Source organism: Eulemur rufifrons, chromosome 8 (genome assembly GCF_041146395.1).
Source record: "Eulemur rufifrons isolate Redbay chromosome 8, OSU_ERuf_1, whole genome shotgun sequence".
Lineage (NCBI taxonomy): Eukaryota > Metazoa > Chordata > Mammalia > Primates > Lemuridae > Eulemur > Eulemur rufifrons.
Window position 1 is genome coordinate 48,007,212 of NC_090990.1, and position 21,175 is coordinate 48,028,386.

Below are 21,175 nucleotides of genomic sequence, written 5' to 3' on the forward strand. Positions count from 1 at the left end.
AGGTTGATTTTTCAGAATTATTAACCTTTCCCTATCTTACTGCTTACCTTTGTTTTTGTTCTAGGTTTGTGTTGCTAATTAAGCTAGTTTGTACTGTTGTGGCTTCCTTCATTCTCTGCTGGCTGCCATTCTTTACTGAAAGGGAACAAACCTTACAGGTTTTAAGAAGACTCTTCCCAGTTGATCGTGGATTATTTGAGGCATGTTTAAAAACCTTCCTCTCCTTTCCATTATTGTACCTTCCCTGTGACCTTTAGGGATTTCATGTAGAAGACACACGAGAGGCCAGGTGTGGTAGCTCATGCCTGTAATCCTAGTACTTCGGGAGGCTGAGGCAGGAGGATTGTTTGAGGCCAGGAGTTTGAGACCAGCGTAGGCAAAATAATGAGACCCCATCTCTAAAAATAAAAATAAAAAAATTAGCTAGGTACAGTGGTATGTACCTATAGTTCCAGCTAATCAGGAGGCTGAGGTGGGAGGATTGCTTGAGCCCAGAGTTTGAGGTTGCAGTGAGCTATCATGATGCCACTGCACCCCAGCCTGGGCGACAGAACAAGATCCTGTCTCTAAAAAAGACACACAAGGAATAGGAACTTCAGCTACTTTCCTCCTGTAATCATTCCTTGCCAGTTATTTATTAATTTTTTTTAGAGACAGTGTCTCACTATATTGCATAGGCTGTACTTGTACTATAGTCTTGAACTCCTGGGCTCAAGTAATCCTCCTGCTTCAACCTCCTGAATAGCTAGGACTATAGACACGGGTACCTTGCTAGTTATTTAATCTATATAACCCCTAGCTCAGCTGGCATTTTAATCAATAGGTAATATTTATGCCATCATCAAATCCATAATTCAATTATATATTTTTCTAATGAAGTAGGGTCCATAATGAAAGATAGTATGAGAAGTTGCAGCTACAATGTTAACAGCTGTGTGATTTTTTGGTTTATATGCTCTTTTTAGTCTTAGAAAATTATTTGTTAAACTAATAATCATGTTTGCTTCAGAAAGATCTCATAATTCCTTATGAGATATATAACCTTCATCCATAGTAATTTTTAATGAGAATCTTTCATTTAATGCTAGTTTAATCACTCTTGTTAAACTTTTATTACATGAATAATTTGATCATTTAGATTTAGTAATTAAATTAAACCATTTTTCTGAAACAAAAAGGCCTTTTAATAACGTTAAACAGAGACAACATATTTATAGATAATTTGCTTTTGAATAACATTTCTTTTAAAAAGAATTAGAAAAGCATACATATCTTTCTAATTTTGAATGTATAAATTTCTATAGAATATAGTTCAGTGAATTTATAGGAGGACGAAACAAGCATTTTGAAGGAGACTAAGAAAGGAGTTTGGTGTTGTGAAGGAATGGGAACGTGTGACTGTCAGTGGGGATAATGGTAGTGGTGATACTGATAATAATGTATAATCACTATTATCAGTTGTTACCACCATTTACTTATTAGATGCCAGACATTTCCGTATAATTTTATTTGATCCTTACGGTAGCTCTAAGGTGGTTATCCCCATTACAGTAGCTCTGAGGTAGCTGCTATCCCCACTTTACATATAAGAAAACTGAAGTCAGAGAGTCATATAACTGGTATTTGACAGAGCTGTGATTTGAACTTTGAAAACTGTACTCCTAATCTCTTCTTTATATAACCTCTAACCAACACCTATATAAAGAAAAGTTTAATTCTCCATGTAAGCAGCCTGGTTATTTGCCTTACCTTCCATTTCAGAAATGGTATTCATCATGATAATTATAAAAATAAGTATCAGACGTGCTTGATGATGTTTCCATTCTCTTCTATTTACTTGTTGCCCTCAAAATCTGAAGAGCATTTTCTTTGATGTAACTGAGGAAAGTGGGATGGTGTAGTTGTCAGTCAGTGACAGTTACTTTATTGCTGTGATGCCCACACAGCTGAGGTCAAGCAGCTGTGTAGAGGATGAGTTTTACCAGCATGAGAGGTATAGTTACAATTTTAATTTTGAAAGTAATTTTAGCGTAACTGCTAATGTCTTTAAACTTCTTGACTTACTAGCAATTACTTCTTGTCATTGCTAGTGGCTTTTAGGTTACTTTAAATAAATTCAGGTGTTTGACAAAAATGGGTCAAATGTAATATGTATTCTGTAAATTAGGGGAAAAAAGATTTTTTAGAAAAACTTCCAAAGATAAGTAACTTCAGTATTTAGGAATAGTGTACTGCTCTTTGAGAAATATTTAGTATTTCTTGGGAATATCTAGATTATGATTGGCCAATGATTTAGATCAGCTCTCATGCAAAAAAAATGAAAAATGCTTGGGAGTGTGTTTGTGTATATGTTTATTTCTTGTAGGATTTAATCTACTTTGTTACAATTGTGAATAAAAGTTTTACATGCCTCAAAAATTTATTAGAGATTATGGTCTGTACTTGGTGGGGTGTAATATTTCTTTCAATTATACCAGAATGTAAAAGCAACAAATCTCTTTTAAGGATAAAGTAGCCAATATTTGGTGTAGCTTCAGTGTCTTTCTGAAGATTAAGGATATTTTGCCACATCACATCCAGCTAATAATCAGGTAAGAGACACAAAGTTTGTATATAGTATTGTATAAGCTACTCTCTAAAAGTGTTATGGTAATATTTCATTTATCTGGCATCATTAGGGAATGAAGTGTTTTTCATTAGTGAATTTTCCACATAACTTAAACCTATCTGTCTATACAATAAAATTCTTTTCTTTGAATCGTTTTATGTGAAAGTCTTTCTGAATTGTTACCTAATTCTCTCCTTAAACAGAGAGTACACGACACATAATTTAACATTATCTTGAATGGTCATGATTTTCAGTGGAGTATCTGTCAGGATCAATCAGAGAAGTAGAAGGAGTAGATCACTGTGTAGTGTATGTGTTTGTGTCTATGTATGAAGTTTTCATAAGGAGTTGGCTTATGCAGATGTGGGGGCTGGCAGGCAGACTGGAAGTCCACAAGGCAGACAGTCCAGAAGGAATATCTAGGGAGAAGGAAGAGTAATTCAGAACCAGATGCCTTCCCCTAAAGGGAAGATCTAATCCTTCTTATAAAAGGTTAGGCCCCTCAGTATAATTTACCTTTCGATTAACTTAAAATCAACTGAATAGGGACTTTATATCTGCAAAATCCCTTCATAGCAGCATCTAAATACAGTGTCTGAATAACAGAGATGGTGCTGCCTCCCTCTGGCCTCCAGTTCTTGGGAGAATTTCTCTTGTAGCCCACCCTGACAAGAAGCATACACGAAGAGAATTCTTGGGACTTCAGTCCAGCCTAGCCAAGTTGATAAGTCACAAAGTTACCACAACTGGGAAAATCAGTTATTGTATTAGGTTATATTCTTGTTTTCAGGGCTTGCTATATGCCGTGGTACTAAATGGCACCAGACCACTCTTGAGCCTGTCTGCATTAATCTAGGTTTTTCTTCCTCCCTACGCATCAGCCATCATTAGGAGAAGCTCTAGTAGCTTCCTGCTGCCTTTCCAACTTGTTCTTTCTGATTTACCATGGGTTTGAAAGTCAGATAATCAACTTTTGTGAAATGAGGGCTAGTTAGACTCTTTTGTGAGTAAAGTTTAGGAATGTTTATGTTACAGATATAGCATTGTCTCATACCTCATTATGTTTTCTTATTTTGAGTGTTTGGTGATTGACCTTCAGCCATATCTATATCTATATCTATATATCATTGTATCTTTTATATACATGATATTAAATACTAAAATAACAGAAGCAATATTTAGTATTATAATATTTTGTTCTGTATTATATCATGTATGAAAGTATATATGTATTTCAATGTATAGATTTTATGTAAATGTTATTTGGTCTTAATTTAAATTTAACAAATAAAAGTAAACTTTAATTTGAAATCCAAATAAATACATAATGTGATCCTTATATTTTAAAAAATACTTATTTTAGTTATATATATCTCTCTCTACAAAAAACATTTTTATTATTATTATTTTTTAGCTTTTGTTTTACATTTTTGAGTCTGCTTCCTTCATGCATAAAATTAATACTTCAGCCCTCTCCCAAAGGATTCAAATTTACTTTGGTAAGTTTTTCATTACTTTTAATTCTTCCTACAACTAATCTTTTAAAAATTATTTTCTTGTTCTGTACAGGATTTAGTGGATTGGGAAAGAGGACATTCATTTATTTGGCAAACATTTATTGAGTGCTTCTCATCTTAGATGCTATGTTGGACATTAGGCTAAGCAATCAGAATCTTTCAGTTTAATTCAACAGTTATTTAATTTGTTTTGTATTAGTTAGTGGAGGAATACAAAGAAGAAAACAGTGGTGATAAACATATGCTTAAATAATTATGCTAGAAAGCAGATGGTATTAAGTTCTGTCAGGTACACATGAAGTCCTAAGTTGGTGTGGGAAAGGGAGATATTATCTTGGGGGGAGATTTTAGACAGCTGTTTAGAGCAAGTAGGATTTGAGCCAAGTTTTGAAAGCTGGGCAAGATTTGGAACAGGAGGTTATATAGCAGAAGAGAAATTCAAGACAAGAGGAAGTTGAAGGTACAGAGGTGGGAAAGGACAGGGAATGTTCTGGGAACAGCTATTAAACAATAAAATTTGTGTGACTTTTATGTGTGTGTTGTGTGTAGGAGAGGAGATGGTGAGAGAGGAGGGTCAAAAAGGATCAAACTATAGAAGACCTTGAATGTCTGGTTGAAAAGGTTTGGAGTTAGATTTGTGTGCAACAGGAGCCAAAAAACGATTTTTGGGAAGGGGAGGAGGCAGATCTCTGTTCTAGTAAGATGATTTGTGTCAGTCTGAAGATGGATTGGGTATATTTTCTATAGTTTAGGATTTTTCTAAGTGGGTTTACAAATTTTTCCTGGTTGTATTTCGGTGGTATTTAAAATTTTGTTCCTCTGTGCCATGGTCTATAAAATGACATTTGAAAAATACTTTTTAGGCCGGGCGTGGTGGCTCACGCCTGTAATCCTAGCACTCTGGGAGGCCGAGGCGGGTGGATCGCTCAAGGTCAGGAGTTCGAGACTAGCCTGAGCAAGAGTGAGACCCCGTCTCTACTAAAAATAGAAAGAAATTATATGGACAACTAAAATATATATATACAAAAAATTAGCCGGGCATGGTGGCGCATGCCTGTAGTCCCAGCTACTCGGGAGGCTGAGACAGGAGGATCGCTTGAGCCCAGGAGTCTGAGGTTGCTGTGAGCTAGGCTGACGCCACGGCACTCACTCTAGCCCGGGCAACAGAGTGAGACTCTGTCTCAAAAAAAAAAAAAAAAAAAAAAAAAAGAAAAATACTTTTTAAAGTATCAAGAACATTTTATTTATGAAAACAGTAAGTCCTAGTGACTTATAAGATGACAACATTTTAGAAATTAGGGTTCCAATTCTGGAACTGCCACTTATGTACATTGCATTCTAAAAACAAGCCAGAACAGAACAGTGAAACATTCCAAAAGTGCATCTGGGTACCAGAATGCAAAAAGGATAGTTTCCTGTTCCTCTTATTTTTTATTACCTTGTTATTGACAATTTCTGTTGTTTCATTCTGTGAATAAACTCTGAAAATACCAAGTCATCTGTTGTTAATATTCTACAGGACGTTTAGAACAGGATTGACATGCTTAGTGATGCTTTGATATCTTCAGTAGGCTTAACTTGAAATATTTTCAAACTTATGACAGATTATTTTTCTAGGAAATAGCATGCTAAATAAAGGTATATTTCAAAGATAATGGAATAGAATTTCAGAGTTTGGGCAACTTTAGCAGTGTTAGAGATGATTACTTTTTGGATTATAAACCAGAAAAAACATTTTCTTAATTTCTAATTTTATTCTGTTTGCTATGTTTTAAAATAAGCCATTATGTTAAAAAAATTAGAAACTTACGATTTTTGTTATTTCATTCTTGTCGATAATGCTTTGAATTCTTACCGTATATTTCCAAGAACTTTAAGAACATTTCCCATTATAATTATTTTAAATATTTATTCCTTTTAATCAATTGGCAGAGGTGAATGAAGAGAAGAGGAAGGATATTGTATTTAGGAGGTGCTGTGGATGGGACTTGCTGATGGAGATGTACAGCTTGTACAAGATAATAATTCAGGTGTTTTGCTTGAACAACTGGATAGATGTATAGACATCTGTCTAATAATGCAGAACAGAAACTTCTGAAAATAGATTTAAGTAATTTTTAATTTTAACCCCCAAATAGCACATTATGACTTTATAAAAACATTTAGTATGTTTTATTGAAGTGCACATTTTAAAAATACTGAAATAGATTTGCCAGTTGATTTTGACCTTGTCCTTCACACTTTCAAAGGTAAATTGTCAGAGATTTCAAGGGAGGATGAAGGTATGATTGTTGTGTCTGAGGTATTAAGTAGTTTGTTTATTAATAAGTGAGTCTCAGTGAACTTGTTTTAGATGGTTAAGTAAAGCTTTATAGTCATTGTTTTCTGAAAGAAATTTTCATTTTTAAATTTGATTAAAATGTTATGCATATTAGTGTTATGTTTATATTTTACTTCTAGATAGAAGCTATAATAAACTTTCAACTTTTATTTGAAATGATTTTTATTTAGATTCATAATTAACTTGATATTATATTTTATAAGTTGTAATATTTCATTTTCCTTTTTTTCTTAAAGGTTAGCTGTGCACTATCATTCTTCTTATTTTCTTTCCAAGTGCATGAAAAGTCCATTCTCTTGGTATCATTGTAAGTAGAAATGTTTGAAGTATGCACTTATTATGTGTTTATAATATATAAAAATTTATTATGTGTTTATAATTTACATGTAAATATTCATTTGAATGCAGAACAAACCTACACAAATGTTGTATCTTTGCATAAAATTATTTCAGTCATATTTTTCTAGACTGATAATATCTATGACATTACTTCTTTATAATATATAATACTTTAAAAAAATAGGTAGAATTATTATTGACATTTTTTATTTCTTTCTATTTCTTCATTTATATTTTCTGTATTCTAATAAAAATTATGTCCTCCAAAGAGGCTTATCTCAGATTGCAGCTTGTTTGCCATCTTTGCCTTTTTCATTTTATTCATTTCCACATCTATTCAGTAGCCTTGTTCTCTCCATTTACTTCCATGGTGTCTTTTATATGTTGCCTCTTTTCTGTTTCTTTTTTGCTATAACCTTTGTTTAGACTCTACTGGCAATCCCTAACCAGACTACTTTGTTTTAGGAGCATTAAATTTTTTTCTTGGTCTTCATAGAAAGAACTGGGTGACAGTTGGAGGTATAATATCCAATATCCTAATACTAAAATAGTGTTTGCCCAGAATACTTTGGAATACTTGAATCCTCCTCTAGGTCAGTCCCAACCCACCACTACTCTACCCCTCACCCTGTATTCACTGGGTTCCCATAGAAGATAGACATACAGAGGGACCAACGACAAATGGAAGGCAGTATTGCTTGTATTCAGTGAAGCTTTGGACTAAAACCTTAATGCAGAGCTTTCCAGTAAGCTGGGCTAGCCTATCTGGAAGGCTTCTTGGCTCTGAACAAAATAGTCTCATATCATTGCAGACTGAGAGGACTGCTTAATGTCATACCCTGAAGCCCAAACCTGAGTTAGGTCTCACTACTGTTACGAAGCTAGAATGAAGCTACACAAATCCCTGGTGCCAGTGGATGAAACTATGGTGAGGTATTACTTCCAAATATGTTTATTTTCCTCAGAATTTCTACTTCATAGAAAGCCAGCCTATTTAAGATCTGTAATCTGACCAGATTAATTCTCAGACCCTGAATTTCCGGGGGTTCATTCTCTACAACTCTACTCTGATTATTTTTGACAGTGCATGGCTTTAATACAGTTTTGATTAAAAGATTTTAAAGTTAGCATTAAAAGTTCCTCTTGACCTGGTCCCAGCTAATCTATTAAGCATATATTTCATTCAATAAATATTTATTGAGTGCCTACTATGTGTCAGGCACTGTTCTCTGCATATGGGATATATTCGTGAATAAAACAGACAAAAATCCCTGCCTTCTTAGCTATCATTCTCAAGGATAAGCACTAATAAAAAATAAAAACAAGACATTAGTGTATTAGAATAGTATGTAATAATAAATGCCAAGAAGAAGAAATAACACAAGTCAAGGTAAATTGGGAGTACTAGAGGAGGGGATGCAGGTGCAGGTTGTAATTTTAAATATGGATGTTAAAGTAGGCCTCACTGAAGGTATTAGAGTGGCTCGGAGGAGGTGAGGAAGTTAGCTGTATGGTTATCTGGGAGAATAACATTCTAGACAGTGGGAGCAGCCAGTGCCAAGGCCCTAAGATGGGAGTATGCCTGGTATGTTTAGGGGACAACAAACTGGCCAGTGTGGCTACAGTGGAGTGATCAAAGTGGGGAGTATTAGGACATGAAGTCAAAGAGGTAGCAGGGGTCCAAATCATGTAGTACTTTGTAGGCCATATTAGGAACTTTGGCTTTTATTCTGAAGGGAATGGGGTAACTTAGGAGGGTTTTGAGGAAGAAACATTATCTGACTTAATATTTTAAAAGAATCACTCTAGCTCTGGGTCAAGTAGAGATTATATGGAACAAGTGTAGAAAACATGGAGACCATTCAGAAGGCTATTACCATAATCCAGGTCAGAGATGGTGGTGACTGGGACCAAGATAGTAATAGTGGAATAAGTGAGAACAGTTTCTGGATTTAGTATATGTAGAACCAGAAGGTTTCCTGATGATTTGGGTGTAGCTTGTGAAGGAAGGAGAAAAATCAAAGGTGTGTATATGGTTTTTGGCCTAGAACTAGAAGGATGAAACAGCTGTTGACTGAACGGGGAAGACTGCAGGTGGAGCAGGATTAGGCTAGGTGTGGACAGGGAAAAGGTTCCTGAGTGTTTAACATGTCTTTGGACATCCAAGCAGAGGTGTAGAGTCAGCATTTGGATGTGAGTCTGGAGTGGATATATGAGTGGAGTTCTAAAGAGAGGTTAAGCTGGAGATGTAAATTTAGGAGTTTGTCAGTAGAGATGATATTTAAAGTCATGAGACTGGATGAGATCACCAAAGAAGTGAGTATTGACAGAGAAGAGGACTAAGTACTGAGTCCTGAGCCACAGTCTTACGAGGACTGGGATGAGAGGTGAATAGGAAAGACCAATGAGGTAAGATGAAAACCATGAGAGTTGACATCCTAGAAGCTGAGTGACAGCCGAGTGAAGGTGTTTTAAGGACATGAGGTGATCAATTGTCTCACATGCTGCTAATAGGTCAAATAAGATGAGGGCTGAGAACAGATTATTTGCCTTAGAAATAGGGAAGTCACTGGTGACTTTGACAAGGCCAGTGTTGGTGGAGTAATGCAGGGAAAAGCCTGATTTGAGTAGGTTTAAAAAAAATGAGGAGAGGGGGCAGAGCAGGATGGCTGAATAGAAACCTCTGGCGATCGTACCTCTGCACAAACACCAAATTCAACAAGTATCCGTGAAAGCAAGCACCTTGAGAAGAACCAAAAATCAGTCCACCAAGGCAGTACCACCAGGAGTCTGCAAGAGTCACAGCATTACAGTGCTTGGGGCACCCTCAGTGCTGATATGGCTGTAGTGACCAAAGATTTAAATCATAATACTCAATTCCCTTTGAACATCCAGAAAGCTTTCTCAAAAAGGATGGGTTCAAACAAGCCCAGACTGTGAAGATTAAAATAAATACCTAACTCTTCAATGCCCAGACATTGACGAACATCTACAAGCATCAAGAACATCCAGGAAAACATGACCTCAACAATCGAACTAAATAAGGTAACAGTGACCAATCCTGGAGTGATGGAGATATGTGACCTTTCAGACAAAGAATTCAAAACAGCTGTTCTGAAGAAGCTTAATGAACTTGAAGACAACACAGAAAAGGAATTCAGAAGCCTATCAGAGAAATTTAACAAAGAGATTGAAATAACAAAAATCGAGCATAAGTTCTGGAGCTTAAGAATTCAGTTGACAAACTGAGAAATGCATCAGAGTCTCTCAACAGCAGAATTGACCAAGCAGAAGAAAGAATTAGTGAGCTTGAAGATAGACTATTTGAAAATACAAGGCCAGAAGAGAAAAAAGAGGGAAAAAAATGAAGCACGCCTACAGGATCTAGAAAATAGCCCCCAAAGGGCAAATCTAAGAGTTATTGGCCTTAAAGAGGAGGTAGACTGGGGTAGAAAGTTTATTCAAAGAAATAATAACAGAGAACTTTTCAAACCTAGAGAAAGATACCGAATTTCAGGTACAAGAAAGTCATAGAACAACAAGCAGATTTAACTCAGACAAGACTACCTCAAGGTATTTAATAGTCAAACTCCTAAAGGTCACAGATAAAGGTCCTCAGGGAAGGAAGGGAAAAAAAAAAAACATATAAAGGAGATCTAATACATCTGGCAGCAGTCTTGAGTGGACCAGCAGTCTTCAGTGGACAGTAGTGGACAGCAATGGACAGCAGCGGACATGAGTGGACAGTAGTGGATAGCAGTGGATGTGAGTGGATATGAGTGGACAGCAGTGGACAGTAGTGGACAGCAGTGGACGTGAGTGGACAGTAGTGCACAGCAGTGGATAGCAGAGGACATGAGTGGACAGCAGTGGACAGCAGGGGACGTCTGCCAAAGTCTAATACGTCTGGCAGCATGTCTCTCACCACAATGAAACAAAACCAGACTTCAATAACAAGAAGAACATTGGAAACTATCCAAATACATGGAAATTAAACAATATGCTCCTGAATGATGGACCAGTCGGTCAATGAAGAGATTAAGAAAGAAATTTAAAATTTCTTGAAACAAATGAAAACGAAAACACAACATATCAAAACCTATGGCATACAGGAAAAGCAGTAATAAGAGGAAAGTTTACAGCAATGAGTGCCTGCATCAAAAAGTAGAAAAGCTTCAAATAAACAACCTAATGATGCATCTCAAAGAACTAGAAAAACAGAGCAAACCAAACTCAAAATTAGTAGAAGAAAAGAAATAATAAACATCTGAGCAGAAATAAATGAAACTAAAACCCTCCAATACAAAAGATCAACAAAATGAAAAGTTAGTTTTTTGAAAAGATAAATTGACATACCTTTAGCCAGACTAAAAAGAAAGAAGACCCAAATAAATAAAATGAGAAATGAAAAAGGAGACATTACTGATACTGCAGAAATCCAGAGGATCATTAGAGACATAAGCAACATATGCCAATAAGGAAAACCTAGAAGTGGATAAATTCCTAGACACATACAACCTACCAAGATTGAACCAGGAAGAAATCCAAAACCTGAATAGACCAATAACAAGTAATGAGATAGAAGCAGTTATAAAAAGTCTCCCATCAAAGAAAAGCCCAGAGTAGGATGGTTTCACTGCTGAATTCTACCAAACATTCAAGACCTAATACCAATCTTACTTAAACTATTCCAAAAAATCAAGGAGGAGGTAATACTCCCAAAGTCATTCTGTGAGGCCTATATAACCCTGATACCAAAACCACACAAAAAAGGAAAACCATAGGCCAATATTTCTGATGAACATAGATGTAAAAGTCCTCAACAAAATATGAACAAACTGAATTCAACAACATATTAAAAAGATTATTCATCATGATCAAGTGGGATTCCTCTCAGGGATGCAAGGATGGTTCAACATACACAAATCAATCAATGTGATACATCATATCAACAGGTCAAAGGACAAAATCCATATGATCACTTCAATTGATACTGAAAAAGCATTCAATAAAATTCAGCATTTTGATAAGAACTCTCAAAAAACTGGATATGGAAGGAACTTATTGAGGTAAAACAATATGGCGATAAAACGATAAAAGCCATATGTTACAGACCCATACCTATTATATCATAGTGAATGGGGAAAAACTGAAAGCCTTTCCTCTAAGATCTGGAATAAGACAAGGCTGCCCACTTTCAACACTGTTATTCAACATAGTAATGGGAGTTCTAGCTAGAGCAGTCAGATAAAAGAAAGAAAGAAAAGTGCATCTAAATTGGAAAGGAAGAAGTCAAATTATCCTTATTTGCAGACGATATAATCTTAGATCTAGAGAAACCTAAAGACTCCACAAAAAAAAAAAAAAAAAAAAAAACCCTGTTAGAACTGATAAACAAATTCAGTAAAGTTGCGGATACAAAATCGATATGCAAAAATCAGTAGCGTTTCTTTATGCTGACAGTAAGCAATCTAAACAAGGAATCAAGAAAGAAATCTGGTTCAAGACCAGCCTGAGCAAGAGCGAGACCCTGTCTCTACTAAAAATAGAAAGAAATTATCTGGCCAACTAAAATATATATAGAAAAAATTAGCCGGGCATGGTGGCGCATGCCTGTAGTCCCAGCTACTCGGGAGGCTGAGGCAGTAGGATCGCTTAAGCCCAGGAGTTTGAGGTTGCTGTGAGCTAGGCTGACGCCATGGCACTCACTCTAGCCAGGGCAACAAAGCGACACTCTGTCTCAAAAAAAAAAAAAAGAAAGAAATCTGATTTACAATAGCTATAAATAAAATACCTAGGAATAAACTTAACCAAAGAAGTGAAAGATCTCTATAATGAAAAGTATAAAATATTGATAAAAGAAATTGAAAAAAATGGAAAGATATTCCATGCTTATTGATTGGAAGAATCAATATTATTAACATGTCCATATTACCCAAAGCAATCTACAGATTGAATGCAATCCCTATCAAAATACCTATGATATTCTTCACAGAAATGGAAAAAAATAATCCTAAAATTTATATGGACCCACAAATGACCCAGAATAGCTAAAGCTATCCTAAGAAAAAAGAACAAAACTGTAGGAATCACATTACCTGACTTCAAAGTATACTATAGAGCTGTAGTAACCAAAACAGCATGGTACTGGCATAAAAACAAGACAAATAGACTAATGGGACAGAATAGAGAACCCAGAAATAAATCTGCACATCTTATCTTTGCAAATGTGCCAAGAACATAAAATGGCAAAAGGATAATCTCTTCAATTAATGGTGCTGGGAGAACTGGATATCCACATACAGAAGAATGAAATCAGGCCCTTATCTCTGGTCATATACAAAAGACAAATCAAAATGGATTAAAGACTTAAATCTAAGACATGAAACTACTAACAGAAAATATTGGGGAAATGGTTCAGGGTATTGGTCTGGGCAAGGACTTTTTGAATAATAACCCTCAACATACAGGCAACCAAAGCAAAATTGGACAAATAGGATCACATCAAGCTAAAAAGCTTCTACACAGCAAAGGAAACAATCAGCAAAGTAAAGAGACAACCCACAGAATGGGAGAAAGTATTTGCAAACTACCCGTCTGAAAAGGAATTAATAATTAGAATATAATGTGCTCCAACGATTCAATAGGAAAAAATCAAATACTCTGATTAAGAAATGGGCAAAGGGGCCGGGCGCGGTGGCTCACGCCTGTAATCCTAGCACTCTGGGAGGCCGAGGTGGGCGGATCGTTTGAGCTCAGGAGTTCGAGACCAGCCTGAGCAAGAGCGAGACCCCATCTCTACTAAAAATAGAAAGAAATTATATGGACAGCTAAAAATATATATAGAAAAAATTAGCCGGGCATGGTGGTGCATGCCTGTAGTCCCAGCTACTCGGGAGGCTGAGACAGGAGGATCGCTTGAGCTCAGGAGTTTGAGGTTGCTGTGAGCTAGGCTGACGCCACGGCACTCACTCTAGCCTGGGCAACAGAGTGAGACTCTGTCTCAAAAAAAAAAAAAAAAAAAAAAAAAAGAAATGGGCAAAGGATCTGAATAGACATTCGCAAAAGAAGATATACAGATGGCCAACATGTATATGAAAAAATGCTCACCATCATTAGTCATCAGAGAAATGCAAACCAAAACTGTAATAAGGTATCATCTCACCCCAGTTAAAACAGCTTTTATCAAAAAGACAGGCAAAAAAGAATGCTGGTGAGGATATGGAGAAAGGGGGACCTTCGTATACTCTTGGTGGGAATGTAAATTAGTGTAACCATTATGGAGAACAGTGTGGAAGTTCCTCAAAAAACTAAAAATGGAACTACCATATGAGCCAGCAATCCCACTGCTGGATATATATCCAAAGGAGGAGAAATAAGCATATCGAAAAGATAGCTGAGCTCCACCTTTATTGCAGCACTATTCACAATAGGCAAGATTTGGAATCAACCTAAGTGTCTATCAACAGATGAATGGATAAAGAAATGGTGATATATAGACACAATGGGATATTATGTAGCCACGAAAAAGAATGAGGCCGGGCGCGGTGGCTCACGCCTGTAATCCTAGCACTCTGGGAGGCCGAGGCGGGTGGATCGCTCGAGGTCAGGAGTTCAAGACCAGCCTGAGCAAGAGTGAGACCCCGTCTCTACTAAAAATAGAAAGAAACTATATGGACAACTAAAATATATACATACAAAAAATTAGCCGGGCATGGTGGCGCATGCCTGTAGTCCCAGCTACTTGGGAGGCTGAGGCAGTAGGATCGCTTAAGCCCAGGAGTTTGAGGTTGCTGTGAGCTAGACTGACGCCACAGCACTCACTCTAGCCCGGGCAACAGAGTGAGACTCTGTCTCAAAAAAAAAAAAAAAAGAAAAAGAAAAAGAATGAAATCCTGCGATTTGCAACAACATGGATGGAACTGGAGAACATTATGTTAAGTGAAATAAGCCAAACACAGAAAGACAAATCTAGCATGTTTTCACTCATATGTGGGAGATAAATACTAAAAACAGATGATCTCATGGAAACAGAGTAGAATGACGTCTACCAGAGACTGGGAAGGGTAGCAGGGAGGAGGGGATAAAGTGGGGATGGTTAATGGGTGCAAAAGCATAGTTAGATAGAATGAACAATATGTGATAGCACAACAAAGTGACTATAATCAACAGTAAGTTAGGGTATACTTTAAAATTACTAAAAGAATGGAATTGGAATATTCCTAATACAAAGAAGTGATAAGTGCCTGAGATGATTGACACACTAATTACCCTGATTTGATTAATTCACATTGTATGCCTGTATCAAAGCATCACATGTACCCTATAAAGATATACAACTGTTATATATCCAGAACAATAAAAAATAAAAAAATTAAAAATTAGAGGAGAATAACTGAAGACAAGTATGGATACTTCTTGGTTATGTTAGAGAAATTTTTAAAATTTTAAAATTATTTAAAAAAAATTTGGTAAAGTACATAAATTTTGCCATTAGTACATTCACAATGTTATGCAACTGTCATCACTGTCTGCTTCCAGAACACTTTCATCACCTCACAAGGAAACCATACCCAAAGCAATCACTCCTTATTTTCCCCTCCTCCCATTCTCTTCTAACCATGAATCTGCTTTTTGGAAATCTCTATGGATTTGTCTATTCAGGGTATTTCATATAAGTGGAGTCATATAGTATGGGGCCTACCTTCTTTCACTTAGTATAATATTTTCAAGGTTTATCTGTGACGTACTAGGATTTCAGTCTGTTTTATACCTGAATAGTATTGCATTGTATAGATATATTACATTTTGTTCATCCATTCATCAATTGATGGACATTGCATTGGGTCGTTTCCACCTTTGACTATTGTGAATAGTGCTGGTGTGAACATTTATGTACAAATTTTTGTTTGAACACCTGTTTTCAGTTCTCCTGAGTCCATATTCAGGAGTGGAACTGCTGGATAACATGGTAATTCTATATTTAACTTAAGAACCACCAAACTGTTTTCCATAGTGGCTGTACCATTATGATTCTCACTAGTTATGTGTGAGGCTTCAATTTCTCGACATCCTTGACTGTACTTGTTATTTTCCATTATTTTGATTATAGCCATCTTAGTAGGTATGAAGTGGTATTTCACTGTGGTTCTGATTTGTATTTCCCTAATGACTAATGATATTGAGCATCTTTTTACATGCTTGTTGGCAGTATGTATATCTTTTTCAGAGAAAAGTTTATTTAAATCCTTTGCCCAATTTTTAGTTGGGTTGTCTTTTTGTTGAGTTTTAGGAGTTCTTTATATATTCTGGATATTAACTTTTATCAGATATGTGGTTTGCAAATATTTTCTCACATTCTTTTTACCTTCTTGATAGTGTTGTTTGGATTTAGATCTTATATTTAGGTCTTTCATCTAATTTGAGTTAATTTTTATATATGATATGAGGAAAGTAGACTATTCTTTAGAGGAGTTTTGTTGAAAAGGGAAGCAGAGAAATAGGGCAATAACCTGTAGAGACAAGAGGGTCAAGATAGGTTTGTTTTAAGAGAGGAGCAATAATGGCACGGGAATGATCAACAGAGAAGGAAAACTGATGATATAGGAGGGCGGTAAGAATTGGCTTTGGACAGAAATATGAATAGTTCATCTTCAGTAAAAGGAGTGAATAGAGTGTAACGGTACGTATGCTGGGAAGGGAGTAGATGTGATGGTGGGTATCTGTGAAGGTTCTAACTGCTTCAGTTTTTTTATTGAAGTGACAGGTAAAGTCATCAGCCAGAGTGAGTTGGAGCTGTTCAAGTATGAGGAGAGGAGAAGGTGTGAAATATTTTTCTAAGGAGAGACAGTGTAAACAGACTAGGGAAATATTATATATAGGAATTACAGGGCCCTTGAATATCATGATCATGTATTTAAAGTGAGACCAGTCAGTTTGGGTAAATGTGTTTCTCTAGAACAGTTGCTCAGCATGATGGGAGTAAGTGCAGGGAGAGAGTTGGGTATTTCTAAGTCTATGGTTTTTTTGTCTGGTGAAGATCACTTCCTTGCTTGGGGGCTTAAGAGTGAATGAATGGGAGTGATTATAATGATTGACCTTTGGATTTAAGATGAGTAAAAAGGGAAAAGGCCATGGGGGTGAGAAAAAGTGAAAAGGTAATAGGAGCAATGGATTGAAGTTCTTGTTGGGATCAAAAGATTGTTGGAGTTGGAGTACCTAAAAAGTAAGAGATAGTGATCAGAGTAAAGGTCATGAACTGTGATCAGGGATGGGTTGTAGTCTGAAGCATGACCTTAAGGGATAGGATTGAAGATGAGATCACCAGAAAAGAGGAGTTCCAGCAAATGAGGCGCAGTGGAAGGATTATCTATGTACGTATTAAAATTGCCAAGAATTAAATAGGAGTGACAGTGTGTAAGGAGCTGGGACTAGGACTCAGGGCTTCTAACGAACCCCTTTCTCCGTGAGCATTGCCACAGTTGAATCCAGAGGTATTGGCCCAGGGGTTGTGGTAAGGTTGCAGAGCTTGGAGCTATGATCCTAAACAGCTCTTTGATAAAGAGGCAGTGGTTCCATTTATTGACATTATGTTTCCTGTATCTATACTATTGCCCTTTTCATGTAGCCTCTTACTACTAATCTTTTCCTTTTTTATTTTACTATTATCAACTTATTTCCATTTATAACTCTTCTTTGTCTGTAGTCCTTTTCAGTGGCATGATGATCCTGTCTGTCATACCTCTGGTTTTTAACTTAGCTGAGTAATATGTAACATGAAGGATCATAAGAGAGAAGTTTAAAAACAACTATACTGAAAATTTATTTCATATTTATCAAGTAGTATGAAATATATGAAAAAGCTTTCTTTCTCTGAATGTGCAGATCTGTTTATCTGATCCTTTCCTTAAGCTACTTGTTTGTATGATAGAGAGAAAAATATTCCATTAATGGTGTACTGGAAGCAGCAGTTTTCCACTTATTATAAGGAGTTGACACTTTCTGTCTAGGCTAATTTAGTTTGGACTACTATAAAAAATCAATCAGTAGTTCATAGGGAGACCTAATTGGCTTTTTTTTTTTTTTTTAACTACCCCTGAAAATCAGATAGATAAAATGTGTTTATATGTTTTACAAGTAGGACCTGAAATTATATTCTATAATATTAAATTTTTTTTCTTTATCATTTTAGACCAGTCTGCTTAGTTTTAAATGAAATTCCTTTCATGTCTACTTGGTTTTTACTTGTGTCGACATTTAGGTAAGTCAAGCCAATTTCCATTTAATATTTTCAATATGATTCATTTAAACAAATTTAAAATTCTTTTACAAAGTGACTATGGTTTGTATTAATTCTCTTTTGATTTTAATTTTCCTTTACAGTATGCTACCTCTTCTATTGAAGGATGAACTCCTAATGCCCTCAGTTGTGACAATTATGGCATTTTTTTTAGTTTGTGCATCCTCCTTTTCAATATTTGAAAAGACATCTGAAGAAGAACTGCAGTTGAAATCCTTTTCCATTTCTGTTAGGAAGTATCTACCATGTTTTACAGTTCTTCCCAGAATTATACAATATTTGGTAAGTTGTTCAGTTTTTAAGGAACGGTATATTTTTCAGTATTTCAATAATTCTTAAATTATTAAAATTTCTTTTATAGCTTTTTGAGATACAATTCACATATATCCACCCATTTAAAGTATGCAATTCATGTTTTAGAGTATGTACACAGATTTGTACAACTGTCAACATAATCTAAGTTTAGATTATTTTCATCACTCCAAAAGAAACCCTGTACCCATTAGCAGTTGTTCCCCATTATATCCTCACTCCTAACCCCCAGCCCCTAATATACTTTCTGTCTCTATAAATTTTCCCATTTTGGACATTTCATATAAATGGAGTGTATTTGTCTACAAGGGTTGCCATAACAAAATACCATACTGGATGGATTAAACAACAGAAATTTATTTTCTCACAGTTGGGAGGCTGAAAGTCCAAGATCAAGGTGCCATCAGGGTTGATTTCTGATGAGGCCTCTTTTTCTGGTTTGTGGATGGCCACCTCCTTGCTTTGTCCTCACATGGCTTCTACTTCATATTAATATGCACATGGAGAGAGATCTCAGATGTTGGTTCCTTTCCTTATAAGGACACCAGCACTATTGAATTAGGACCATACTCTTAGGATCTCATTTAATCTTAATTACTTCCCTAAAGGCCCTGTCTCCAAATACAGTCACATTGGGGGTTGGGGCTTCAACATATGAACTGTAAGGGGGATACAATTCAGTCCATAACATGGAATCATACAAAATATGGTCTTTTATGAGCAGTTTCTTTCATTTAACTTGGTTTTTATGTTCATCCACGTTATTGCATGTATCAGTACTTTATTCCTTTTTATTGCCAAGTTTATTCCATCATATGGGTATATCACATTTTGTTTAAGTTGATGGACATTAGGTTATTTCCACTTTTTGGCCATTATGAATAATACTGTTGTGAACATTTGTGTACAAGGTATTGAATGAACAGATTTTTTTTTTTTTTTTTTTTTGAGACAGAGTCTCGCTTTGTTGCCCGGGCTAGAGTGAGTGCCGTGGCGTCATCCTAGCTCACAGCAACCTCAAACTCCTGGGCTTAAGCAATCCTCCTGCCTCAGCCTCCCAAGTAGCTGGGACTACAGGCATGCACCACCATGCCCGGCTAATTTTTTTCTATATATATTTTAGTTGGCCAGATAATTTCTTTCTATTTTTAGTAGAGACGGGGTCTTGCTCTTGCTCAGGCTGGTCTCGAACTCCTGACCTTGAGCGATCCACCCGCCTTGGCCTCCCAGAGTGCTAGGATTACAGGCGTGAGCCACCGCGCCCGGCCCACAGATGTTTTTATTTCCCTTGAATACATACCTACGAATAGAATTGCTTGGTCATATGGTAGTTCTATATTTAACATTTTCAGAAACTGCCAAACTGTTTTCAAAAAGCGCAGCATAATTCTACATTCTCACCAAGAATGTGTGAGGGTTCCAATTTCTCCATATCCTTGAGAGCATTTGTTATTTATTTATTTATTTATTTTTTACTTATTTTTGTATTTTTTTTTTTGAGGCAGAGTCTCGCTCTGTTGCCCTGGCTGGAGTGCAGTGGCATCACTGCAACCTCAAACTCCTAGGCTCAAGCGATTCTCCTTCGTCAGCCTCCTGACTACAGGTGTGTGCCACCGTGCCCAGCTAATTTTTTCTTTTTTTAGTAGAGACGGGATCTCACTCTTGCTCAGGCTGGTCTTGAACTCTTGAGCTCAAGGGATCCTCCAGCCAGGGCCTCCCAGAGTGCTAGGATTACAGGTGTGAGCCACCCTGTCAGGCTGTTACCATCTTTTTAATTATAATCATACTAGTAGGTGTGAAGGGGTATCTCACTGGAGTTCTGATTTGCATTTCCCTAATGACTAATGATATAGAGCATCTTTTCATGTGCTTATTGTCCATTTGTGTATCTTCTTTGCAGAAATGACTATTCAAATTCTTCACCCATTTTTAATCTTTGAGTTGTAATTTTTTATACATTCTTGATACAAGCCCCTTACTAGATATATGACAAGTAACATGACTTGCAAATGTTGTCTCCCATTCTGTGGGTTGCCTTTTTACTTTTGTGATGGTAATGCTTATAGCACAAAAGTTTTGATTTTGATAAAGTCCAATATGTCTAAATTTTTTTTTATTGCTTGTGCTTTTGTTGTTGTATCTAGAAAACCATTATATAATCCAATGATCATAAATATTTACTCCTATATTTTCTTCTAAGAGGTTTGTAGTTTTAGTTTTTATATTTTGGCCTTTGATTCATTTTGAGTTAATTTTGTATATTGTGTGAGGTAGGAGTCCAGCTTTATTCAGTTGTCCCAGTTCTACTGAATTACCCTTCTTGAAAATCAACTGAAACGATCACTTCTCACTAAGGCTGCTTCAGGGATTTTCCCTTTTGAGGACACTTGCAGCCTATTTATACCTGTCTGTAAGGCTTTTTGGCTCCCATCCTTCTCATTCTTCCATCTGGAATGACCACTGCATTACTGTCTACTCAGATCTTACCAATACTGCCATGATGTAGCCATTAAAGCATCTTTTAGGGTTCCATTTATGTTTCACTTCTTTCATGAACATTACTACTATTTCTCACAGCTTTCTATGTTTACTCACACAGCTTTTGTATACTTACATACTGTGCTAGGGATGAAACAGTTAAGATCTGGCCGGTCCTTAAAGGAGCTTACAGTCTAGAGCTAAACTGGTACGGTAGTCACTAGACACATGTAGAAATTTAAACTTACTAAAATTAAATAAAATTAAAAATTCAGTTCCTC

General features: G+C 36.2%; 1 protein-coding gene across 1 annotated transcript in view; it reads left to right on the forward strand.

Annotated features, from left to right (window-relative positions):
* ALG6 (ALG6 alpha-1,3-glucosyltransferase) overlaps positions 1-21,175 on the forward strand; it is a 40,571-nt gene that overhangs the window by 17,950 nt on the left and 1,446 nt on the right. Inside the window, exons 8-13 of the mRNA XM_069478020.1 lie at positions 65-200; positions 2,506-2,591; positions 4,023-4,107; positions 6,703-6,773; positions 17,997-18,065; positions 18,188-18,386. Coding sequence (XP_069334121.1) covers positions 65-200; positions 2,506-2,591; positions 4,023-4,107; positions 6,703-6,773; positions 17,997-18,065; positions 18,188-18,386 — 646 coding nt within the window. The remainder of the gene's footprint in view (positions 1-64; positions 201-2,505; positions 2,592-4,022; positions 4,108-6,702; positions 6,774-17,996; positions 18,066-18,187; positions 18,387-21,175) is intronic.